Consider the following 17,970-nt stretch of genomic DNA (forward strand, 5'->3'; position numbering starts at 1 on the left):
ACAGCTAAAATTAATTTTAAATAAATTATCTAAACATTTTTAATTTTATTAAAATTAATTTTTAAAAATAATATTTAAATAAATTATGTTATAATATAATCAATTATGATTAAACTTTATTATTTAATTAATTATTTTTATAATCTATTATATCATTATCTTCCAGCTTCTGGGTCCATCAGAATTCTGAATTCCTTAAAAGGAAAAAAAAAAAAAAGCAAACGGGGTGGGGAGGATCAGATGGGCCACTTGGGCCGGGGCAATCTTCAGCTCCCCTTCCCTTCAACATATACACAGAGTGCTCGGCCCAAAACAAAACCAATTCACATTAAAGGGACCATAGCCAGTTCCGGTATTCGCTCCTGGCAAAGATGTTGATTCGAAGAACGTTGTCAATGGCAATTTCTCTGGCAACAGTAATCCCGTTCTCTTCGCGAGCTACAAAACTTGTTCGCGTTCACAGGTACATTAGTTTTCCTCACTCATCTTCCCTTTGCCCACGAAGCCTTGTTTTACTCTCCTGCTCTGGCTTCTCTTCCTCCATTTCTGCTAGAGAAACCGACCAGGTTCTTGAAGAGTCGGCGAAAAATGTAACTATACTTGTCCCTTGTTTAGTACACTAGTTTTTCTATCCTCCTTAACTTTCATTTCTAGGGTCAATATCTTCTTTGGTTAAAACTAATTTCCACAAGCACGAATAATATTAAGTTGCGCTTTGGCAGGGTAATCTGAAACCTGGTCTTTATCTGGTAGGAACACCAATTGGAAATCTTGAAGATATTACCTTTAGGTACTCGTGAGATTAGTTTGATTTTACGCCATTGCCACTGAATGGAGACTCGTTAATGTAGTTTTTATTTTGGCATTGTCGTTGGCGCGACCGTTCTCTTTTCGTTCGCACCATGAACCAAAAAAATACCGCGAGCTTGCAGAAAATATGGCCAAACAATTTGAAGAGAAGTGAATTTTGGTATCCTTCTACGTGTCGGTGACTTTTTCTTTGCTGTCTGGATCGCCAATGCAGGGCTCTCCGCGTATTAAAGTCAGCAGATGTGATACTTTCAGAAGATACTAGGCATTCTGGAAAGCTGCTTCACTACTACAATATCAAAAAACCCCTTGTATGGGTCATATAAACTTGTTATTGTTATTGGTGTTTATCAATTTATTTTAATTCTGTTCTCTTTATTTTCAGATGAGTTATCACAAATTCAATGAATCACAAAGGGAACAGGTAGTGTTGAAGAGGTTGAGGCAGGGTGAGATTGTTGCACTAATAAGTGATGCCGGCACGCCAGGGATTAGTGATCCTGGTATGGAATTGGTGAGTATGCTGATTCTATGCTGACTTAGGCGTGTTTATCTGTACTTGGCCATTTCTGTATGTCTACTTCTGTGTGTAGTGGATGGAGATTGTTCATCAAGAGGTTTCTGAATTAAATAATGCAGGCCAAATTATGTGTTAATGAAAATATCCTTGTTGTCCCAATCCCCGGGCCCTGTGCTTTGGTATCAGCTCTCTCCGCCTCAGGATTAGCTGCTGATGAATTTACTTTTGGTAATTTCTGGCAGCCTCTGTTGGTCAGTAGATGCATTCATAAATTTTGGCATCAATGGCGCTCTTGGCACTAAACATGACATGTTTTTCTACAGTTGGTTTTCTTCCAAAGCATTCTGGATCTAGAAGAAAGAGACTTATGGTTTCAGCAGATGAAGCAACTACACAAATATTTTATGTTCCTCCTCACAAGCTTTCCCAATTTCTTGAAGAAAGTGCTTCATCTTTTGGCGATACAAGGTATTAAAAATATGCTTAATTATAAAATTTTTGTTGTCTTGTAGTCTGTTCACCATAAATGATTTATCGCATTATTTTTTTGATTGTCAGGGGAGTGTTTTTATGCAAAAGTTTAGCATTGAATTCAAACACTTGTTTGGATTCATCTCATGTATTGACGGGTGACGGAGAGGAAAAAGGAAGTTGCATTCGCAATATATACCTTAGCTGGTTCATTAAGGTTTAATGGTTAATGCATTAAGAGATTAGACGTTTTAGCATGTTTGTGTTCGGAGGTAGAGGTTGTTACTCTTTGTGCTAATTTTTTATGCTCAATGCCTGTGTAAGTAATTATGGAGGAGCAGTAGAAAGACATGTAATAGTGAGAAATAGCAAGTTATGGTTGGTTTTGGCTCAGCGAATTACATTTCTTTTGTTATGTAGCAGGCCATATGTTATTGCTTTGGAAATTTTGTTACATTTTGCTTTGTTTTATCTTCTCTTAGGTAGGAGCATTTCTTTTGGTCATTTTAGAGTAGTAGAAAGACATGGTATAATTAAACAGTACTGAGTTATGGTTTAGTTTTGACTAGTCCATTGACGGTATTGTAGGCAATGTGTTATTGCTCGGGAGATGACCAAGTTACATGAAGAGGTATGTTTATCATTTATATCTGTAGCATTTATTCTCTAAAAGACTTATTCAGTAATCCAAATTCATGGTGACATGACTTTGAATTGATTGTCTTACTTATAATGGCTATTTTGAGCAGTTGATTCTGCAATCATTTTGTATTTTAATCATTGTAACATGTGCAAAGACTATTGGTTCCTCGTTATCTTTAACTCTTCAGATGATCCACAACACTGCAATAGTCAATTAGAAGGATTATAAGCTATGGTTCTCATTTTGACCTTATCCACTTTATGCACGATGGATTGATGGTGTCTTATTATATATATATATATATATATATATATATTTTGTATTATCTAAGAGATAAAAAAGGCTATGGATGTGTTGTTGTTTGTCTCTTCTTTTTCTCCTCTTGATGAGGAATCTTAATTATGCACCCCATGAGCATGCCATATGGTTTTTCTGAATTTTCTTAAAAGAGTGTTCATTTGATTTGCTTTATATATTGTTTGCACACGATCCTTTTTTGGCTGATATACAAGATAATGATTTTGTAGTTTTGGCGTGGTGCTCTTGGTGAAGCCAAGAAAGCATTTTCATTGCATCAACCAAAGGGAGAACTTACCATATTGATTGAAGGGCGCACAAAGTCTAAAGTTGAACCACCATCAGAGATTCAGCTTGAGAATGAAATGAGAGATTTAATTTCACAAGGCGAGAGTCTTTCCATGGTAACAGTTTGCTTTTTATCTAGGCAATGCAATTTTTGGATCTACCCTTTTAGCTGCTAAAGCTGGGTATAGTCAAATTGAATTTATATGGAAGTTTTTATCCAAATCTAATTATGGATATGGTTGTCCATACTGAACAAATCAAACTGAGGAATATGACAGTCAAATCTGTGGTTCAGGGATGCCTTATATTATTAGTTGTTAGAAGTTCTTATGTCTTAAAAGATGATGGGAAAGAGAGAAAATTAGTGTCCGTATAATAGGCAAAAATACTAAAGAGCTTCCTGATTTATTTTGTTTACTTGATATTTCCCCTGCCCACATCTGCAAAGCACTAACATTATGAAATCCAGAGCTAAATCTATCAATTTAATCAACCATTAAAAGTTTAAAGTATTGCATGGACAAAAAATGTTTAAAGTATTGATATTATTTCTACTGAATTTAAACTATAATCATGTTAGAGCCCAAGAGTAAACTAATTCACACACTCGTGTTACCAAGTAGCCACTCTTTATCTCAATGAAATTGTAATCTGTGTGCCGATGTGTATTTAGGCCGTCAAGTTGGTAGCTGATGGAACGTCAGCGAGTAGAAAAACTGTATATTCTCTTGCATTAAAAAAATTTGGGAAGCAATTGGAAGTGGAAGATGGCTCAAAGTAAAGCAGAGTACTCATGTAAGTTAAAAATTATGGTTTCATTAATGTCATTGTGTTGAATTCATTCATTTTCTTAAGCCTAATGACTATTATAGTTCCTAATGAACAGAAAAGTGGGATTACTTTAATGTCTAGAGAAATGGTTTCCTGTTGGGGCACTATTGCGGATTATAGGAAGAATACTGGTTGCTGCATTTGTTGTCGAAGAATATTGTTGCATTGGCTCATCAAAGTTCTAATCATTCTCTCTCGCCAATAGAATAACAAAATGTCTGCAAATCTACAGTCTGGGTAGCGGCGGATTGGGCTGTTGGAGCATTCTAGAGGAGAAAATGCTCTTCTTGTATGTCATCTCCATTGTCGATTGGAAAAAAAAAAAAAGTACTAAAAAAGATCGTCATTATATTTTGTACCTGATCTTCCCTGGCCTTTCGTCATTGGATAGGGGCTTTGGATTTTGCTGAGGCTTATTGTGAACATGGATCTGGCAGTTGTATTAGCGAGCCTTTTTCATCTGTTGCCTGTAAATATACTGACTCATTTTGTTGAATCTTTCTTATGTTCCAGTTTTAGGTCAAGCCATGAGGAGTGGAAGATCATATAATATGCTTCTCAGCTCCCCAATACCGGGGAAGGCTTGGTAATTTGATAACCATCTTGACTTGGCTTTTAGTTTCTGTAGCGTGTCGGATACAGCAAATTAAATGTAGGTTTTTGATGGTGGCGATATCATTATTTTTGCATTCTAGTTCATTTTAGTTTTAGGTTGCTGAAGAGCTACTCTTACCAATTAATCTAAAATATCTTGAACCATGTACATAGATTTGCTATGGAGACGAAACAGGACTGGTCGGTGAAAAAGTTAAAAACTTGAAATCCAAGAGACAGGATTGCAGAAAGGGACTAGCGTTAATATTGACTAGCATTAAGTGCCCCTTATACTAGCTCATGCGGAATCCTATGTACAAGGAGTATGAAATAGGAAAGAAGAGGGAAAAACTTAGAAAGGAAAGGGTACAGGTAGTGAAAAATTGTGAAAGGAACTGGAAGCAAGAGCACGAGGAGCTGCATTGTAGGGACACAGGGAGAGCGAATCAGAAGGGGCGGTCGGGATCACGGACACTGCAAAACGACATGTCATATGCACAAAATGCAAGCTAGCTGCATCCACCTTCTGCCCAGATAGCAACTCCTCAACAACGGCACTACTTTCTAATCACGCTCATATCCTTGTACTGAATCTTGCCTTTTAACTTTTCTGCACAAAGTTGGAGATGCTAGTGGAAGGCTCAAAAATACGCTGGCCTGTGGCCAAGATGAAGCCAGGATCGAATTGCATCTTCCTTTGATAAAATTGGTCCCATTTGTCCCCAAAGTGGTCCTTCCACTCGTGTCGCTTTGTGTAATGTGGAAGGTACTGTTTCACATTGATGCCCTTATCATCGCAGAATCTCAGAATTTCACGGTTCTCTTTGTTTAGGTACTCCACCGTCTCGCTACCCACAGCTGATCTCAGAAATGCCACCAGATAAAACACCTCCTCCTCTGGCGTCACCACTGAGCTCCGCTGGTCCCACCTACACCCGAAAAAAACCCAAACCAATATTATCCATTTCTCTTTTCTTATAATACAAAACTAAAAATGTAAGTGCACGAGTAAGCTTACCATTCTCATTCCCAGTTCCTGCAAATTAATGGTTTTCAGAAGCAAGCTCTAGTCAAAATTGCGCCTAGTAAAGTTTAGGTTTATCCGGAAAAACGTGTTGCTAAATTAATTAATTATTTTTATTCGTTTTTGTTAATAAACTAACGAATATGATAGGGCAGGTAGCATTTCTGGTGAGAAAGGGCTGTATTGGGGGTGGAAGAAGACTTGGAAAACTAGACATCTGCATCGGTGGATCCCCGATGAAGATCTTCTGACAGGAGGATCTTCCCAATTGGATGATCACGACCGTCCATTTTTGTTTGCTTCGGCTCATCAGAGACATTTTTTCCCCTCAAAAAGAAAAAGGGTATTCTCAATGCAGCTGTGTTCGGTGGGTCCACGTATGCATGTGGGCCACGCCTCTTTTCCATGAATAATTCAGTTGTCTTGGTCTGCCCATAGCATCACTCTGCTTCTGGGCCTTTAGCCCATAGCGCCCTCTTTTCCTCGTACAAAATTGTCACTTCAATATATACTTCACACGAACATCCTTTCATTTCACAACCCTCTTACAAAAATTAACAAGTCATAAATAACATTAATGCCTCTATATTGTCAAATTTAGTTAGGATGGACTCCATCTATAGAACAAAATTTAAAGAATATAAGATAAGATGCCCATTATTTATTTATGATTATAATTATATATTTTAAATGTATAAATTGTATAGATGGTATATGGTTAAGAATAATAGTATATATGAGCGTGCATATATGCAATAGTAAGCATGCATGCAGTGGTTGTATGTTGTGCGCGCGTGTCACTCACTCTCTCGCTATCAGCATATAGAGTATATACAGAAATAAATAAAGGCCCTGCAAGCGTGATAAGGAGTTAGTTAGCAATTAAATACGATTTCATGGATCTGGAAGCTTACTTGTGGGAGTTCATGGGGTAGATGAGGATGGGGCCGCTTGTGGTATTTCCAAGAATGCCCCTGAACACGCCCTTGTCGAAGTCAGCTATCCTTGACTTGGGAACGAAAAGGTTGAGCCATGGATGAGGGACCTCCCACAAACCCTTAGACCTCAGCTTTAACTCTGCCTTGTGTACGCGGTCCAGAAAATCCACATATGTTACGTCTGTTGTGAACACTGATGTTTCTATAAAATCTAACTTTTCCAACAGACCGTCTATTTCCTGCGCAATACAGATAAGCCCCCACGTCTCCTTCTTGTGAATCCAATATACAATTATTATTATTATTTAAAAGTACGTCGGCACGTTCAGAAAAAGCTACAATTTTAAAAGAAATTAAACCTAGCTCTTAGGAAGCTCCTGCTTTTTCTCAGGATGCTGTGAGCTTCATTTCATTACTTTAACTACTCATCACAATTGAATCCAGAGATATGCCAGACTAGGCGCATGAGTCAGTGTCGTTTTCTTCTGTATAGTTTATATTACGTAGCTTCTGTAGCATATATAATTTGTCCGAGTGCAAGTATCGAGTAAAAACCGTGAAATAAGAAGGTTCAATTTCCATTACCCATAAAAAAGTCAATATATCACATATACCAACTAATTAGTTGATTATAAGAAATTAAATATTTGAACTCACTCTTTCAAAGCAAAAGGACTTAATTAAATATGATTACTGGGATGAACGATATAGAAGTGCCGTATTTTTCTGTAGGGACAGGAACATCACAGAATAAAAGAGATAAGATGGAGACAAGTTAGCTAATCGGTATGTAATTTAATATTGAACTTCATTTTACCTTTACAACTTAATTTTACCTAATTCTCTCTTTCTTGTTTGTTTGTTCCATTTTCTTTTCTTCCTCCTATTTGGAACCAATTATGCATGCCCAAAGTCTCAAAGGCGGACAAAGAAGCCCCACTAATTAGAGGTCCTAGTTACGGTTTTTTAATACATAACCACGAGAAAATGATACAAACAAGTTAGTCAAGTACAGCTTGCAAATGTCCTATTTCGCAAGGCAAGCACATAGGTAGATTCTAGCTAGCTCTAGCTACCCAACAAAGTGTATTTGCAGTATTGCAGACTTTGTCTAGAAAGCATAGTAACGCACCTACGTACTCGCCACAAGCCAATTGCCAAAGCACGCGTGCGTCTAGTAATATACATCAGGCACGCGAATTTAAGCAAACAAGAATAGAAAGCTGAATTTTTCTAATAATAGAAGGCACACGCAAACTAATTAGCTATATATATATATATATATATTACTTTTACCTGATCAACAGTATGTGCATTGCCTTCATCGTAACCTTTGGTAATCTCCAAGCAGTACAAAACACCCCCATCAGCATTCAGAGAACTGAGAGTGACTGGGTTGCTCGGTGAAAAGAAGGAAGATCTCCAATTGTTAATAAGCCCTTCGTCCACTATCACAAATCCCTCAACGTAGTCAAATCTCTCACTGGCTGGTTTCCCATGCAGAGAGATCAGAAACTCTTGGTCTTTCGTGAACACTGAAAAATCCGAGTACAGCACCCTTATCCAACGCACCTGTGTCGACGATGCAGTAGCATAATAACGTTTGGTAAATCTCCACGGCAATGTAAAGCCTACATATCAGTTCGTTAAAAGAATTCGAGAGAGACAGGCAAATTGCGACAAGTCAACACAACAAGCTTGTTAACTATGAACAGTACAGGTGTACGACAATACTGGGCCTAGCTACTTTACAAAAAGTGTACACAGAGAGAGAGAGAGAGAGAGAGAGAGAGAGAGAGAGAGAGAGACCCAATGAGGGGCAGGTTCAAGAGCAATTCTGGCCCTAGTGATGATTCCGAACTGCCCAAGACCGCCAAGAACGGCATGGAACAACTCCGTGTTAACATCCTCGGAGCATGTCAACAACTCGCCCTTTCCTGTCACGAAACCAGATTGTTAGGAATGGGAAGTCTTCCCGGAAATATGAGGAGAAGACAAATAGAAGAGTAATAAAAGGTAGAGTTAGAGGTGAAAATGCTTAGAGAGGGGTATGGAAGAACCTGTAACAACGTCGAGCTGGTGCACGTTGGCTATTTGAGGGCCTTGATGGAAGGTCTGGCCGCTGATGCCGGCGTTGGAGAGGGTTCCCCCCACAGTCAAATACAAGTAATCGGTCCAGGACTTTGGGGCGAGCCCATACTCCAACGTCTCCATGAGTACTTTAATCCAAAGCTCTCCGCCCCACACGTCCACATACTTCTCCTTCTCCCAAACCCTCACACTCGACTTCGATCTCATATCTATGACCACCCCCTTCCCCGCCTGAGCCTGGCCGTTCGTGGAGTGACCCTCCCCTCTCGCCGACACCCTCAACCCCTTCCCCAGCTCGTACGCCTCTCGAACCACAGTGGCCACGTCCTCCGCCGAAGCAGGGTGCAATACCGCCAGCGGCTCCGCTCTCTTCATCATCCCGAAATCCACCGAAGCTCTTTTCACCTCCCATTCATCCACCGTCACATCACCCTTTATTCCCAGGCATCCCAGCTCCACGGGCATCGCTGTCAGTCCAACTGTTACTGTTAAACCACATATGCTCAATGCCAATACAAGCTTGGCAGCACTTCCCATTTGGTTTTTCATGCTCAATTTTCTAAAACTGAGAAAGGTTAATCGTGACCGAGTGTTCTTTCAGGATCTTAGTTAGAGGCCAGGAAGGTGTATGGATTAGGGTGGTAATGGTGGTGAAGGATATATAAGAATAGAGCCCCACCGGCGATGATCACGGGAACACCGGGAAGCGCAGAGAACAAAATCTTGGAGCAGCGTTGTGGGGAGTTGTGAACTAACGTAAGCTCGGATTGCCCTTTACATCACTTTTAATACACAACACTCCACCAAGATTCTCTTCTTTCTGCTGCTTTCTTTGTTTCTTTGTTTTTTTTTTTTTGGGGGGGGGGTGTTGTGATGGGTTTATGGAATTATGAAGTATTGCACAATAGACAGTGTACGTAAGGGGTAAGGCTTTCTTTACTCGGGTTCAGGTACCTAGTATATCGCAGGAACAAAAATAAAGCAGGGATTTGATCTTTAAATTCAGAGGCTATGATCATGAGGAGGAGAATTCTCATGTCATCGCTCTACTGTGTTTTTTGCTCAGGATACAAGGAAGGAGGTGGTTCTAAATTTATAGGACGCAAGCAGCTCGAGTACGAGCTGATGAGTTCTGGAGTGTGGAGAGGCGAGGCTCTTAAAAGGCACGTGGATGTTCACGTGACACGATGGAGGAGACACGTGCCCGAATGTGGAGCAGTAGTACAGTTGTTGGCTCTTTAGATTACTTTTCGATAAAGATGTCACCATCCCAGAGTTCAAGTAAAAAATTTGTTACCGAATCATATTAAAAATTGCATAGAGTGTGTGTGTGTGTGTGTGTGTGTTTCGAGTTATAGTAAGGGGGGGGGGGGAACAAGAACGAAAAGGTTCAAGAATAAAGCGAACTCCATCTCCTTTATATGGTTGAATTCCTCATTGCATGTCACCTTTTCCCTTTAAAAAATTCAAGATGTTGTAGGGTTCAAATACAGTAATAGTTAAAAATTAACTATCGACTAAAACAATGGTAACATGAATCTTGATGAAGAGTAATAAAGTAGAGGAAAGAGAGTAGAAGTAGAATGAATTGGGAAGGAGGGTAATTAAGAGAATGAAGAACATGGGGAAAGGGAGAGAGAGGGATTAAACTGAAGAAGAGCTAGGTGTTGTTGGGGGTGGGTCCAGGCATAGATACGGAGGATCAGAGTGGGGACGGCAGCTAGGGAAGGTTCACATGGGTGCCCAGCCTGCTGAGACGACGGTCATCCACCACCGTTTTATGTTTTCCTTTGCAACTTATAATCTTATATAGCTCATGGTTTCCTGCCAGTTATATTAATAAACGCGCTGTTCTCAGTTCAACTAATTGCATTGATAAATGGTTGAATCAATATCATAACCGATTGAGTAAAATATTTTATTTAGTATCGTTCGGATCACTGTTTATTAATTACAATCTTGACTATTAATATTTAAATCAGTTCATTGATCGGTTCAATAATTGTTAACTCTTTTTCCGGTATATAGATTTCTCATTTAAATTCTTTTTCTATCTTCTTCTGTTGTTCCGCACGCAATTTCATACCGTCATTATCACTGAATAATATTGTGTTCCCCCAATTTCCAGAAAAGGGGAAAAAAAGAATAAGACTCATACACTTGGATTATGATGCACCGTTTTGCTCGCGTTGATTAATACTATTCACGACTGGATTTACTGTAATCACTTCCTAATGCCTAACACACACGGCCGTGCCCATCATATTTGTGGCACGCCACAAACAAAAGTTAACAGTGGATAGCTCTTCTAAACACATTTGTGTAATTCCATTGTGTATTATATATGCATACTTTTAATTCAAGCTGGTTTAATTTGTTGCTGATTAATCTGGACTCATGATGTTCCCGATTAATTTCCTCTATATATTCCTCCAAGTCCAGTTTATTATGCAATAATTTTCTTAATCAAGTTTAAACTGTATTAATTTTTAACTAATTAAAATTATATGAAGTAACTGTGAAAACCGTATTACTTAAAATCATATTTTCTTTTCCTTTTCTTTTTTCTATGCACCGATCAATATTTATATTATGAATGTGTTCTTACTTAAAATTTGTTTTTTTTAAATGATTACTTTGAACGAACATTCATGTATATCATCATGACGCATGATAGTAGTAAATTTCAGAATTTACATGCTTATATATCATCGTGTGAATGTATTATTTCGGTCGTCGGTGATGAGATTTACCATTGCCCAAAAATGCCTCGTTGTCTATTAGGTACTTTATATTTATAACATATTAAAAAAAAACAGAGAGAGAGAATTTTACTGAAGACTATTGAACTAAAGATAGTAAAAAAGATAATTCCTAAATTTTTAAAATTTCATTACAAGTTCAAGAAATTGTGTTGAAATTCAAATTCATTGAGAAATGATAAAATTATCTCCATTAAAAGAAAAAAGAAATTTAACAAAAAAAAACAAACTATAAATACTTAAGGTTATAAATAAGTGAATTAAGATAATGAATATTAGTTTCAAGTGTAATGAACAACATACAGTATGAATATAAACAAGTCATGCCAGCACCAAAGCAACACTTGGAATTAATTTAAGTAAAAATGTTGTAATGAATAATTGAAGTAGGGCAATAAATAATAGTCTAAAAGATAATGAACCGCATACAATAGAGAGACACAAACAAACAATTCTAACATGAAAGCAAAGCTTGAAATCAATTTAAGTGCGAGTATTGTAATTAACAAATGAAATAAGATAATAAATAATAATTTGAAGAGTAACAAATTATATACAGCAAGGACACAAATAAGTCATACTAACATGAAAACAACAATAAAAATTAATTCAAGAGAAAGTGTTAAAATGAATAAATAAAGTAAGATAACAAAATAATAAACAATATATAATAAGAACGCGGACAAATTGTATTGAAAAATTTTAATAAGGATAATTTTATCATCTCTTTGATAATTTTAATTTTAATTCAATACTTTAAACTTTCAGTGGCGTTTTAAACATTTAAGAATTCTTTTTTTATTATTTCTGATTCTGGGGTTTCAAGTGAGATTAAAAAAAAAAAAAACAGCAGCTGCAGCTATTAACCAGTTGCACGTTAAAAGAGGAATATGGTTTTATTCATTCATGAATGGACTCGGACTCCGTCTCTTTCTAGAAAATAGTACAAAATAGCTAGCTAGCTTAGATACCCGCCCTTTTCTTTCCCTTCTGTCCGATTAATGCACGCAAGATACGTAATTAAGTATTGGTCCATATCAAATATATATATTCAACCAGCAAATCTCCTAATGTTGTACACATTAACTTTATTTCTGCATCTGTTCCTATCATAGTGTTTTCATGGTAAACAGTTTCTGAGAAAGCTACTACTCATCATTCATATTTATTCTAGCTACCACATAGGGTTCATTATATTGTGGACGATATTGGGTTCATTTGTTATCAACCACACTATATTTATCTCTCATTATCTCTCTTCACACTGTACTGTGCAAAATATAAGTAAAAAGGGGAAAAAAAAACTTTGGGTTTTCTTCGGTCAAAAATAAAGGGTCAAATACTAAATTCTATACGTCTTGAAATCTGATCACTTGAAGATCTTGTGACCTTTTAGCATTGGAAGGAGCTCATCGTATATTATTCTGCCCTTTTTTCTAAAAAAGATAAATATATCAAACAGTACTTTTTTTTCCTTTTTCATTTTTGGATATCAATTATTAAGTTCGTGGCAATAGCATCTTGCATGAAATGATATATGAAAATGCAATGATGAAGATAATTTCTAATTAAGGATACAGAGAGTACATATACATAGGTATAGCTAGCGTCTGTGAAGGCAAAGCGTATTTCTTTTCAATTTTTGGGAGGTGATGGAGTATTTACACCGAAATGAGCAAACGATGACGAGACGAATCAACTACGCATGAAGATAGGGTTAGGCGGGAGGGTTTATTATTTGATGATAAATCGTTTAATTTTCTCCTTCTAGCTAAAACTTATCTTTTCTGCGTTTTTGAGAAGATGGCCTTTTTGGAGTTAGAAGCCATTTTTTAGTGACTAAGCTTTTCTCTCTCATTGCAAAACGACAAGGAAAAAGGTACGTTCTTTAGTAACGGAGCCACTCAAATCAAAAGCAGCTAGCTAGCAAGCAAGTGAAACAAACGTAGCAAGGCTCCAAAGTACAAGAGAAAATCAGCTTTCTTTTTCTTCAGTTGAAACCAGTTATATATTCCTCACTATCAGATTCTCCAACACTTATCTAATTTCTACTTTTTCTCTAATGAGCTTATTAGGCCTTAAGAGTTAAGACTAAAACATATTATGTTACGTATACAAGCCTGCCTTTTTCTATTATTGTCCCCCAGCTAGTGACTGGTGACTCAAGATCGATATATATTCCGGCCGCGTAGGCTTTAGTAAGAAAAAACAGATTATATAGTGCAGCCGAATATATAGAAACTGCTTTCCTTTTGCGATTTTCATTAAATTTACAGCTCAGTTTCCAACTTCCAAGTGTCATTGTTGTCATTGATCCATAATAACTTAAGACCTGTGACTTTGATCATACTTAAAAGTTCGTTAATGAATGGTACAAAAGATATTGAAAGTGATCGAGGGAAAAATGAAATGTTGCTTATATAGAAAGTGCTGGCTTGGGTATCCACTGTCACCCTGTGATCTAAACATCAGTTAATATTGTCTTTATTATATAGATTATAAAGTGATGGATCGGTGGGTTACCGTGTTTGATCAAGCATGGCAGCTTGGGCCACGTCAGGTACCGAAACAAACAAGCTGAAAAGGGTTAAATCACATAGCTGTTTATGAAATGAATCGCTGAACTCATCTGATTTTCATAGCGAGGGTTACGTACGTCACGTGCTCGCAAAAATGCGAGCTAGGAGTCAATATGACGAATTTGATCGCACTTGAGAAACAGACAAGGTTTGTTGTCTTGTGCTTGCCATTGACAATACGAGTGTGTGTGTGTGTGAGAACTGCATTATCATGGCTGGTCTGGTGTCATGAATATTATGTGTGATTTGAATGATGGAGACACAGTACTTCTTCAGCTGCTGATAAACTCTGCTTGGTCATGGACTAATTAAAGTGATTTGCATGAGTGATTATAGTTAACTATGCCTGAATCCATTGTCATTTCTGGTATTTACCATATAATTATGATTGACTAAATTAATTAGGTCTACACTTTGTAGAGGAGTTTAGCTTGCTGTCTTTCAACATTATTGATTGCTTGATTATGTGAAGTACAGTGAGGTTGATGTGATTTATTGAGTTGCAAAACTTTAGTGGGCAAGCTGCCTAATTTTGGAGAGAACATGGTAAGAGTTGTATGAGACGAGTCTTTGTCTTAAAAGGGAAAAAGAACAATGATGGGAGGTGGTAGTGCTCAACTGCAATTTACGCACTCAATTCATTAAGATATGCAAATATGGTTGCGTGTGGTTGGAAATAATGACCCTAATATTAGTTGATGAGCCTATGTGCTGCCAAATGCTCCTTACCCATTTGGTCTCAACAAAAGCAAAGAAATATTGCGCATTGCTTCAACTTTTCTCGCTCCTGAAGATCCTTCAAGCTAGGGGAATCAATGAGTGAATAATAAGGGAGGTTATTATAAATACTCCACGTAAAGAAGCTAGATTATTGTTTTAATGAATGCTGACGATCGAATCTCTTGATTTAAGCATTTTCAGTTTGTCTTAATGTACGTGCCAGGGATGTACATGTTTTTAGTTCAGATAATTGGTACTACTGGTACCTGATCAAGCTTGAAAACAGTGCATGCACTGCTTTTTCGGCAGGAGAAATGGATAATGGATAGTGTGAATTGGCAATATATATATATATATATATGGATAGTGTGAATTTATGTGTCTGGCACTGTGAGTTTGACCCTGTATAGAGATTTAGATTTCTGTCACTAATATAAAAATAGGCGTCGGGGAGACTTGAGCGTTTTCAAGAGGCTCCCGTATATACCTTCTCGTGCTGATCACATGTGTGAAAGAATTTTTTTTTTTTTTTGGGGTAAGATGGAAACGCTCTTCATATATGCGATCCCACATCTCGCTTTTGTACTAGTGCGTTATTTAATATTGTGATCAAGGAGCGTGGAAAATAAAGTATGAGTCCGACGTGGACACCTGTCGTATCTGTTTGTTGTTCATATGAAATTACGCGGACTCAATGTATTATATGAAATTTTAAAAATGAGTAGCATCGTTTATGTAAATATTATGATTTGATGAAAAATATATATTACATCAAAACCGCGTTGATATTCATTACTCAAGTTTGTTTCAATTATTATTTTATCCTATAAAATTTTGTTTTTATCAATCAAATTCCTGAAATTTGAAAATCATGCACAATTACACCGCATATGTGCCTAAAATTATATATCTTCAATTTAAATGTCAAAGAATTAGTCACGTTACTCACAAGCATCTTTTAATTTTTTTTTTTGGGATCGAATCAATAAGTAAATTTGAGCAACCAAGAGTTTAATTATTTCGATAACATTTTTTTTAAGTAAATAAGTGAGAATTTTACATTTTAATTACAATATCCAGACAAAAAAAAAAAATCAATAGCCTTTCATTTACGGTGTAAAATCCAGGAATAGAGCCCACAATACCCAACGGATCAATTCATCCGTACGACCATGTCCCACATCTGTCACAGTTCCAACTCGAGCGGAAAATATTTGATTAATCACTGTGAGTCAGGACAACGGCACACTGAAAGTTGCTCGATATCCAGGACCAAAAAAATGAGGAAACCAATTTTTCTTGGCATTGAAGTAAAAAAAAAAAAACTTAAAAAAAACCGAGAGAGAGAGTGAAGAGACCAGCGTTAAGAAACTGGTAACTGTGATTGTCTTATTCCATCCAGATCGCAATATTTTGCTTTTGCGTCTACGTAACTAAAGTAGAATAATCTCCCTTAGGGAAAAAAAAAAACAACAACACATAGTGTTTTTTATTCTGAAAAAACGGATTAAAAGCGAATTTCTTCAATCTCAAATTGGTTGGCCCAAATAAAATTGTAAAGGTGGACACACACCTATTAGAATAGTTTTGTGCGGTCTCTGGTCTTGTTTTCTCGTTTGGGTTCTTATTCTTGTTCCGCCTTTTTGTCCCTGTTTCTTTCGTTTGAATGGAGATTACCCAGTATTTATTCAAAAAAAAAAAAAAAAGGTAGACATACCATTCTTAAACGCCACGCCACCTGGGCACCTGCATTTTTAACGGGACCATGGAACCCATAGCTCTGGGATAATTTGATCTAGTCTTGGTTCTGGGCCATCACAAGACCATGCCCATCATTGTTTGAATTCAAGGCCCAGTAACATAGCCAACTCCTAAAAAGCACGAAGCCCAACATGGCCCATGAAAGACTACCAAGCCCAACGACAAGCTTGTGCGTGAAACCCTGCCAAGAGAAAAATTGCCGCTTCAATAATACGCAATCTGACATAAAAAAATACATGTTGGTTAGCAAGCTAGAAACAAAAAGAACACAAATATTTACATTTTTAAAAATAATAATAGCTACTGAAAAGGACAATTTTCCATTTACAATGAGAGCACACGTTGAAGGGAGTCTACTTGACATTTAAAACGACTCAGAGAGAATCAAAGAAAAATGAATGAATGGATGATAAAGCAGAAGGTGGGGAGGGTCACTGAGCACCGACGCTAATAAGTTATAACTGTGAAGTGAAGCAAGACCATGTGGTTAGGCAAGGAGGAGAGAAGAAATATCAAATATGAAAAGGGGAGGCTCATCATTAACAATTATAATATTGAAATTGGAAATTCACACACGCTAAAGGCATCCTAAGTTTACTAACTATTAACCTGCAATAATGAGCTTATAAGTCAGCAAAACCTGACACCACTTGTTAAAATGAGGAGCAACTGCTTGGAAAGAGGGGATGAGAGACGGACAATAATAATTGAAAAATGTCACATCTTAACTCAAAATCTTAATAATTAAGTTTATAAATTTTTTTTATTATATGTTAGTTATTAAGTCAAACTTTATTTGATATAAAACTTTCCATATCAAGTGTGAGTACACAAAACTTCCATATCAAATACCATTTGTTAGAAATTGACAGCAATCGCTCAGTAACGGAGGGAGAGGAGAAACGATCAAAAGCAATGAAAGGATAACACATTTTAATTCAAAACCTTAAAACTTAAATTTATGTGCTATTTTTTTTATTATATATTAATAATTAAATCTAACTTTATCTGATGTAAGATTTCTCATGTCGTCTTAGTCTATTTATATTTGTACAATTTAACCAATATGTCTGCACTCTTCTTCTTCTTCTTCTTTCTTTCTTTCTTTCTTTTTTTTTTTTTTGTGATGTAAACTATCATCTTCCTTGTACGCGCTTCAGTTAAAAAAACTAAAAACCAGATATGCTAAGTCCCCATCCCCCCCCCCCCCAAAAAAAAAAACCCCCACCGACACACCGTCGTGACTATTAAGCCATCTCTTAATTTTGGACTGAATCGAAAGTCAAGACTTGATGTCATAATTGCATGCAACTTTTCTTACTAAAGTCCTAATCCTGTGTCTGCACTGTTTTTTCTTTTGAATTTTTCCGAGTTTTTATACTCGATGGGTCCAAGAAAATTGCACGCATGGAGTTAAACTACAATACTACTGAGTCCTGAGAACACATGTCCATCATCAATTTGTGTTTTGTTAGCATCTTAAAAATGACAAACGTTAAAATCTTGAAAATAACGGTTTTTCAAACCTATATCAATTAAGTGGCTAAAATTCTCGAAGATGTGATGGTGAAAGGCTGGTGTCAAACTAAAGTGCACAAGGCAAACATAACAGGAAGCCAAGAAAATATAAAACGGAATGGA

General features: G+C 36.9%; 2 protein-coding genes across 7 annotated transcripts; one reads left to right on the plus strand and one right to left on the minus strand.

The window, feature by feature from the left end:
• Positions 1 to 372: 372 nt before the first annotated feature.
• Positions 373 to 5,231, plus strand: LOC129318234 (uncharacterized). Of its 6 annotated transcripts, XR_008595211.1 has the most exons (12): positions 373 to 590; positions 723 to 790; positions 1,025 to 1,121; positions 1,196 to 1,324; positions 1,450 to 1,558; positions 1,654 to 1,798; positions 2,390 to 2,432; positions 2,972 to 3,145; positions 3,703 to 3,824; positions 3,902 to 4,149; positions 4,374 to 4,446; positions 4,629 to 5,231. XR_008595211.1 is itself a non-coding variant. In XM_054962894.1 (10 exons), the coding sequence occupies exons 1-9, from the start codon at positions 396 to 398 to the stop codon at positions 3,808 to 3,810; spliced, it is 1,068 nt and encodes a 355-aa protein (XP_054818869.1). In that variant the 5' UTR covers positions 373 to 395; the 3' UTR covers positions 3,811 to 3,824; positions 3,902 to 5,231. The 6 variants fall into 6 exon arrangements, 2 of the variants coding, with proteins under 2 accessions (XP_054818869.1, XP_054818871.1); XR_008595210.1 differs by having other exon boundaries at positions 3,902 to 4,512; XR_008595209.1 differs by having other exon boundaries at positions 3,902 to 4,446.
• LOC129318233 (cytokinin dehydrogenase 5-like) lies at positions 4,697 to 9,588 on the minus strand. Its single transcript, XM_054962893.1, has 5 exons — positions 8,477 to 9,588; positions 8,226 to 8,353; positions 7,713 to 7,988; positions 6,393 to 6,655; positions 4,697 to 5,383 (listed from the first exon to the last, which is right to left on the minus strand). The coding sequence occupies exons 1-5, from the start codon at positions 9,054 to 9,056 to the stop codon at positions 5,056 to 5,058; spliced, it is 1,575 nt and encodes a 524-aa protein (XP_054818868.1). The 5' UTR covers positions 9,057 to 9,588; the 3' UTR covers positions 4,697 to 5,055.
• Positions 9,589 to 17,970: the final 8,382 nt, after the last annotated feature.

The sequence above is a fragment of the Prosopis cineraria genome, unplaced genomic scaffold (assembly GCF_029017545.1).
Source record: "Prosopis cineraria cultivar Desert tree isolate PC_DT_omini unplaced genomic scaffold, ASM2901754v1 PC8, whole genome shotgun sequence".
Lineage (NCBI taxonomy): Eukaryota > Viridiplantae > Streptophyta > Magnoliopsida > Fabales > Fabaceae > Prosopis > Prosopis cineraria.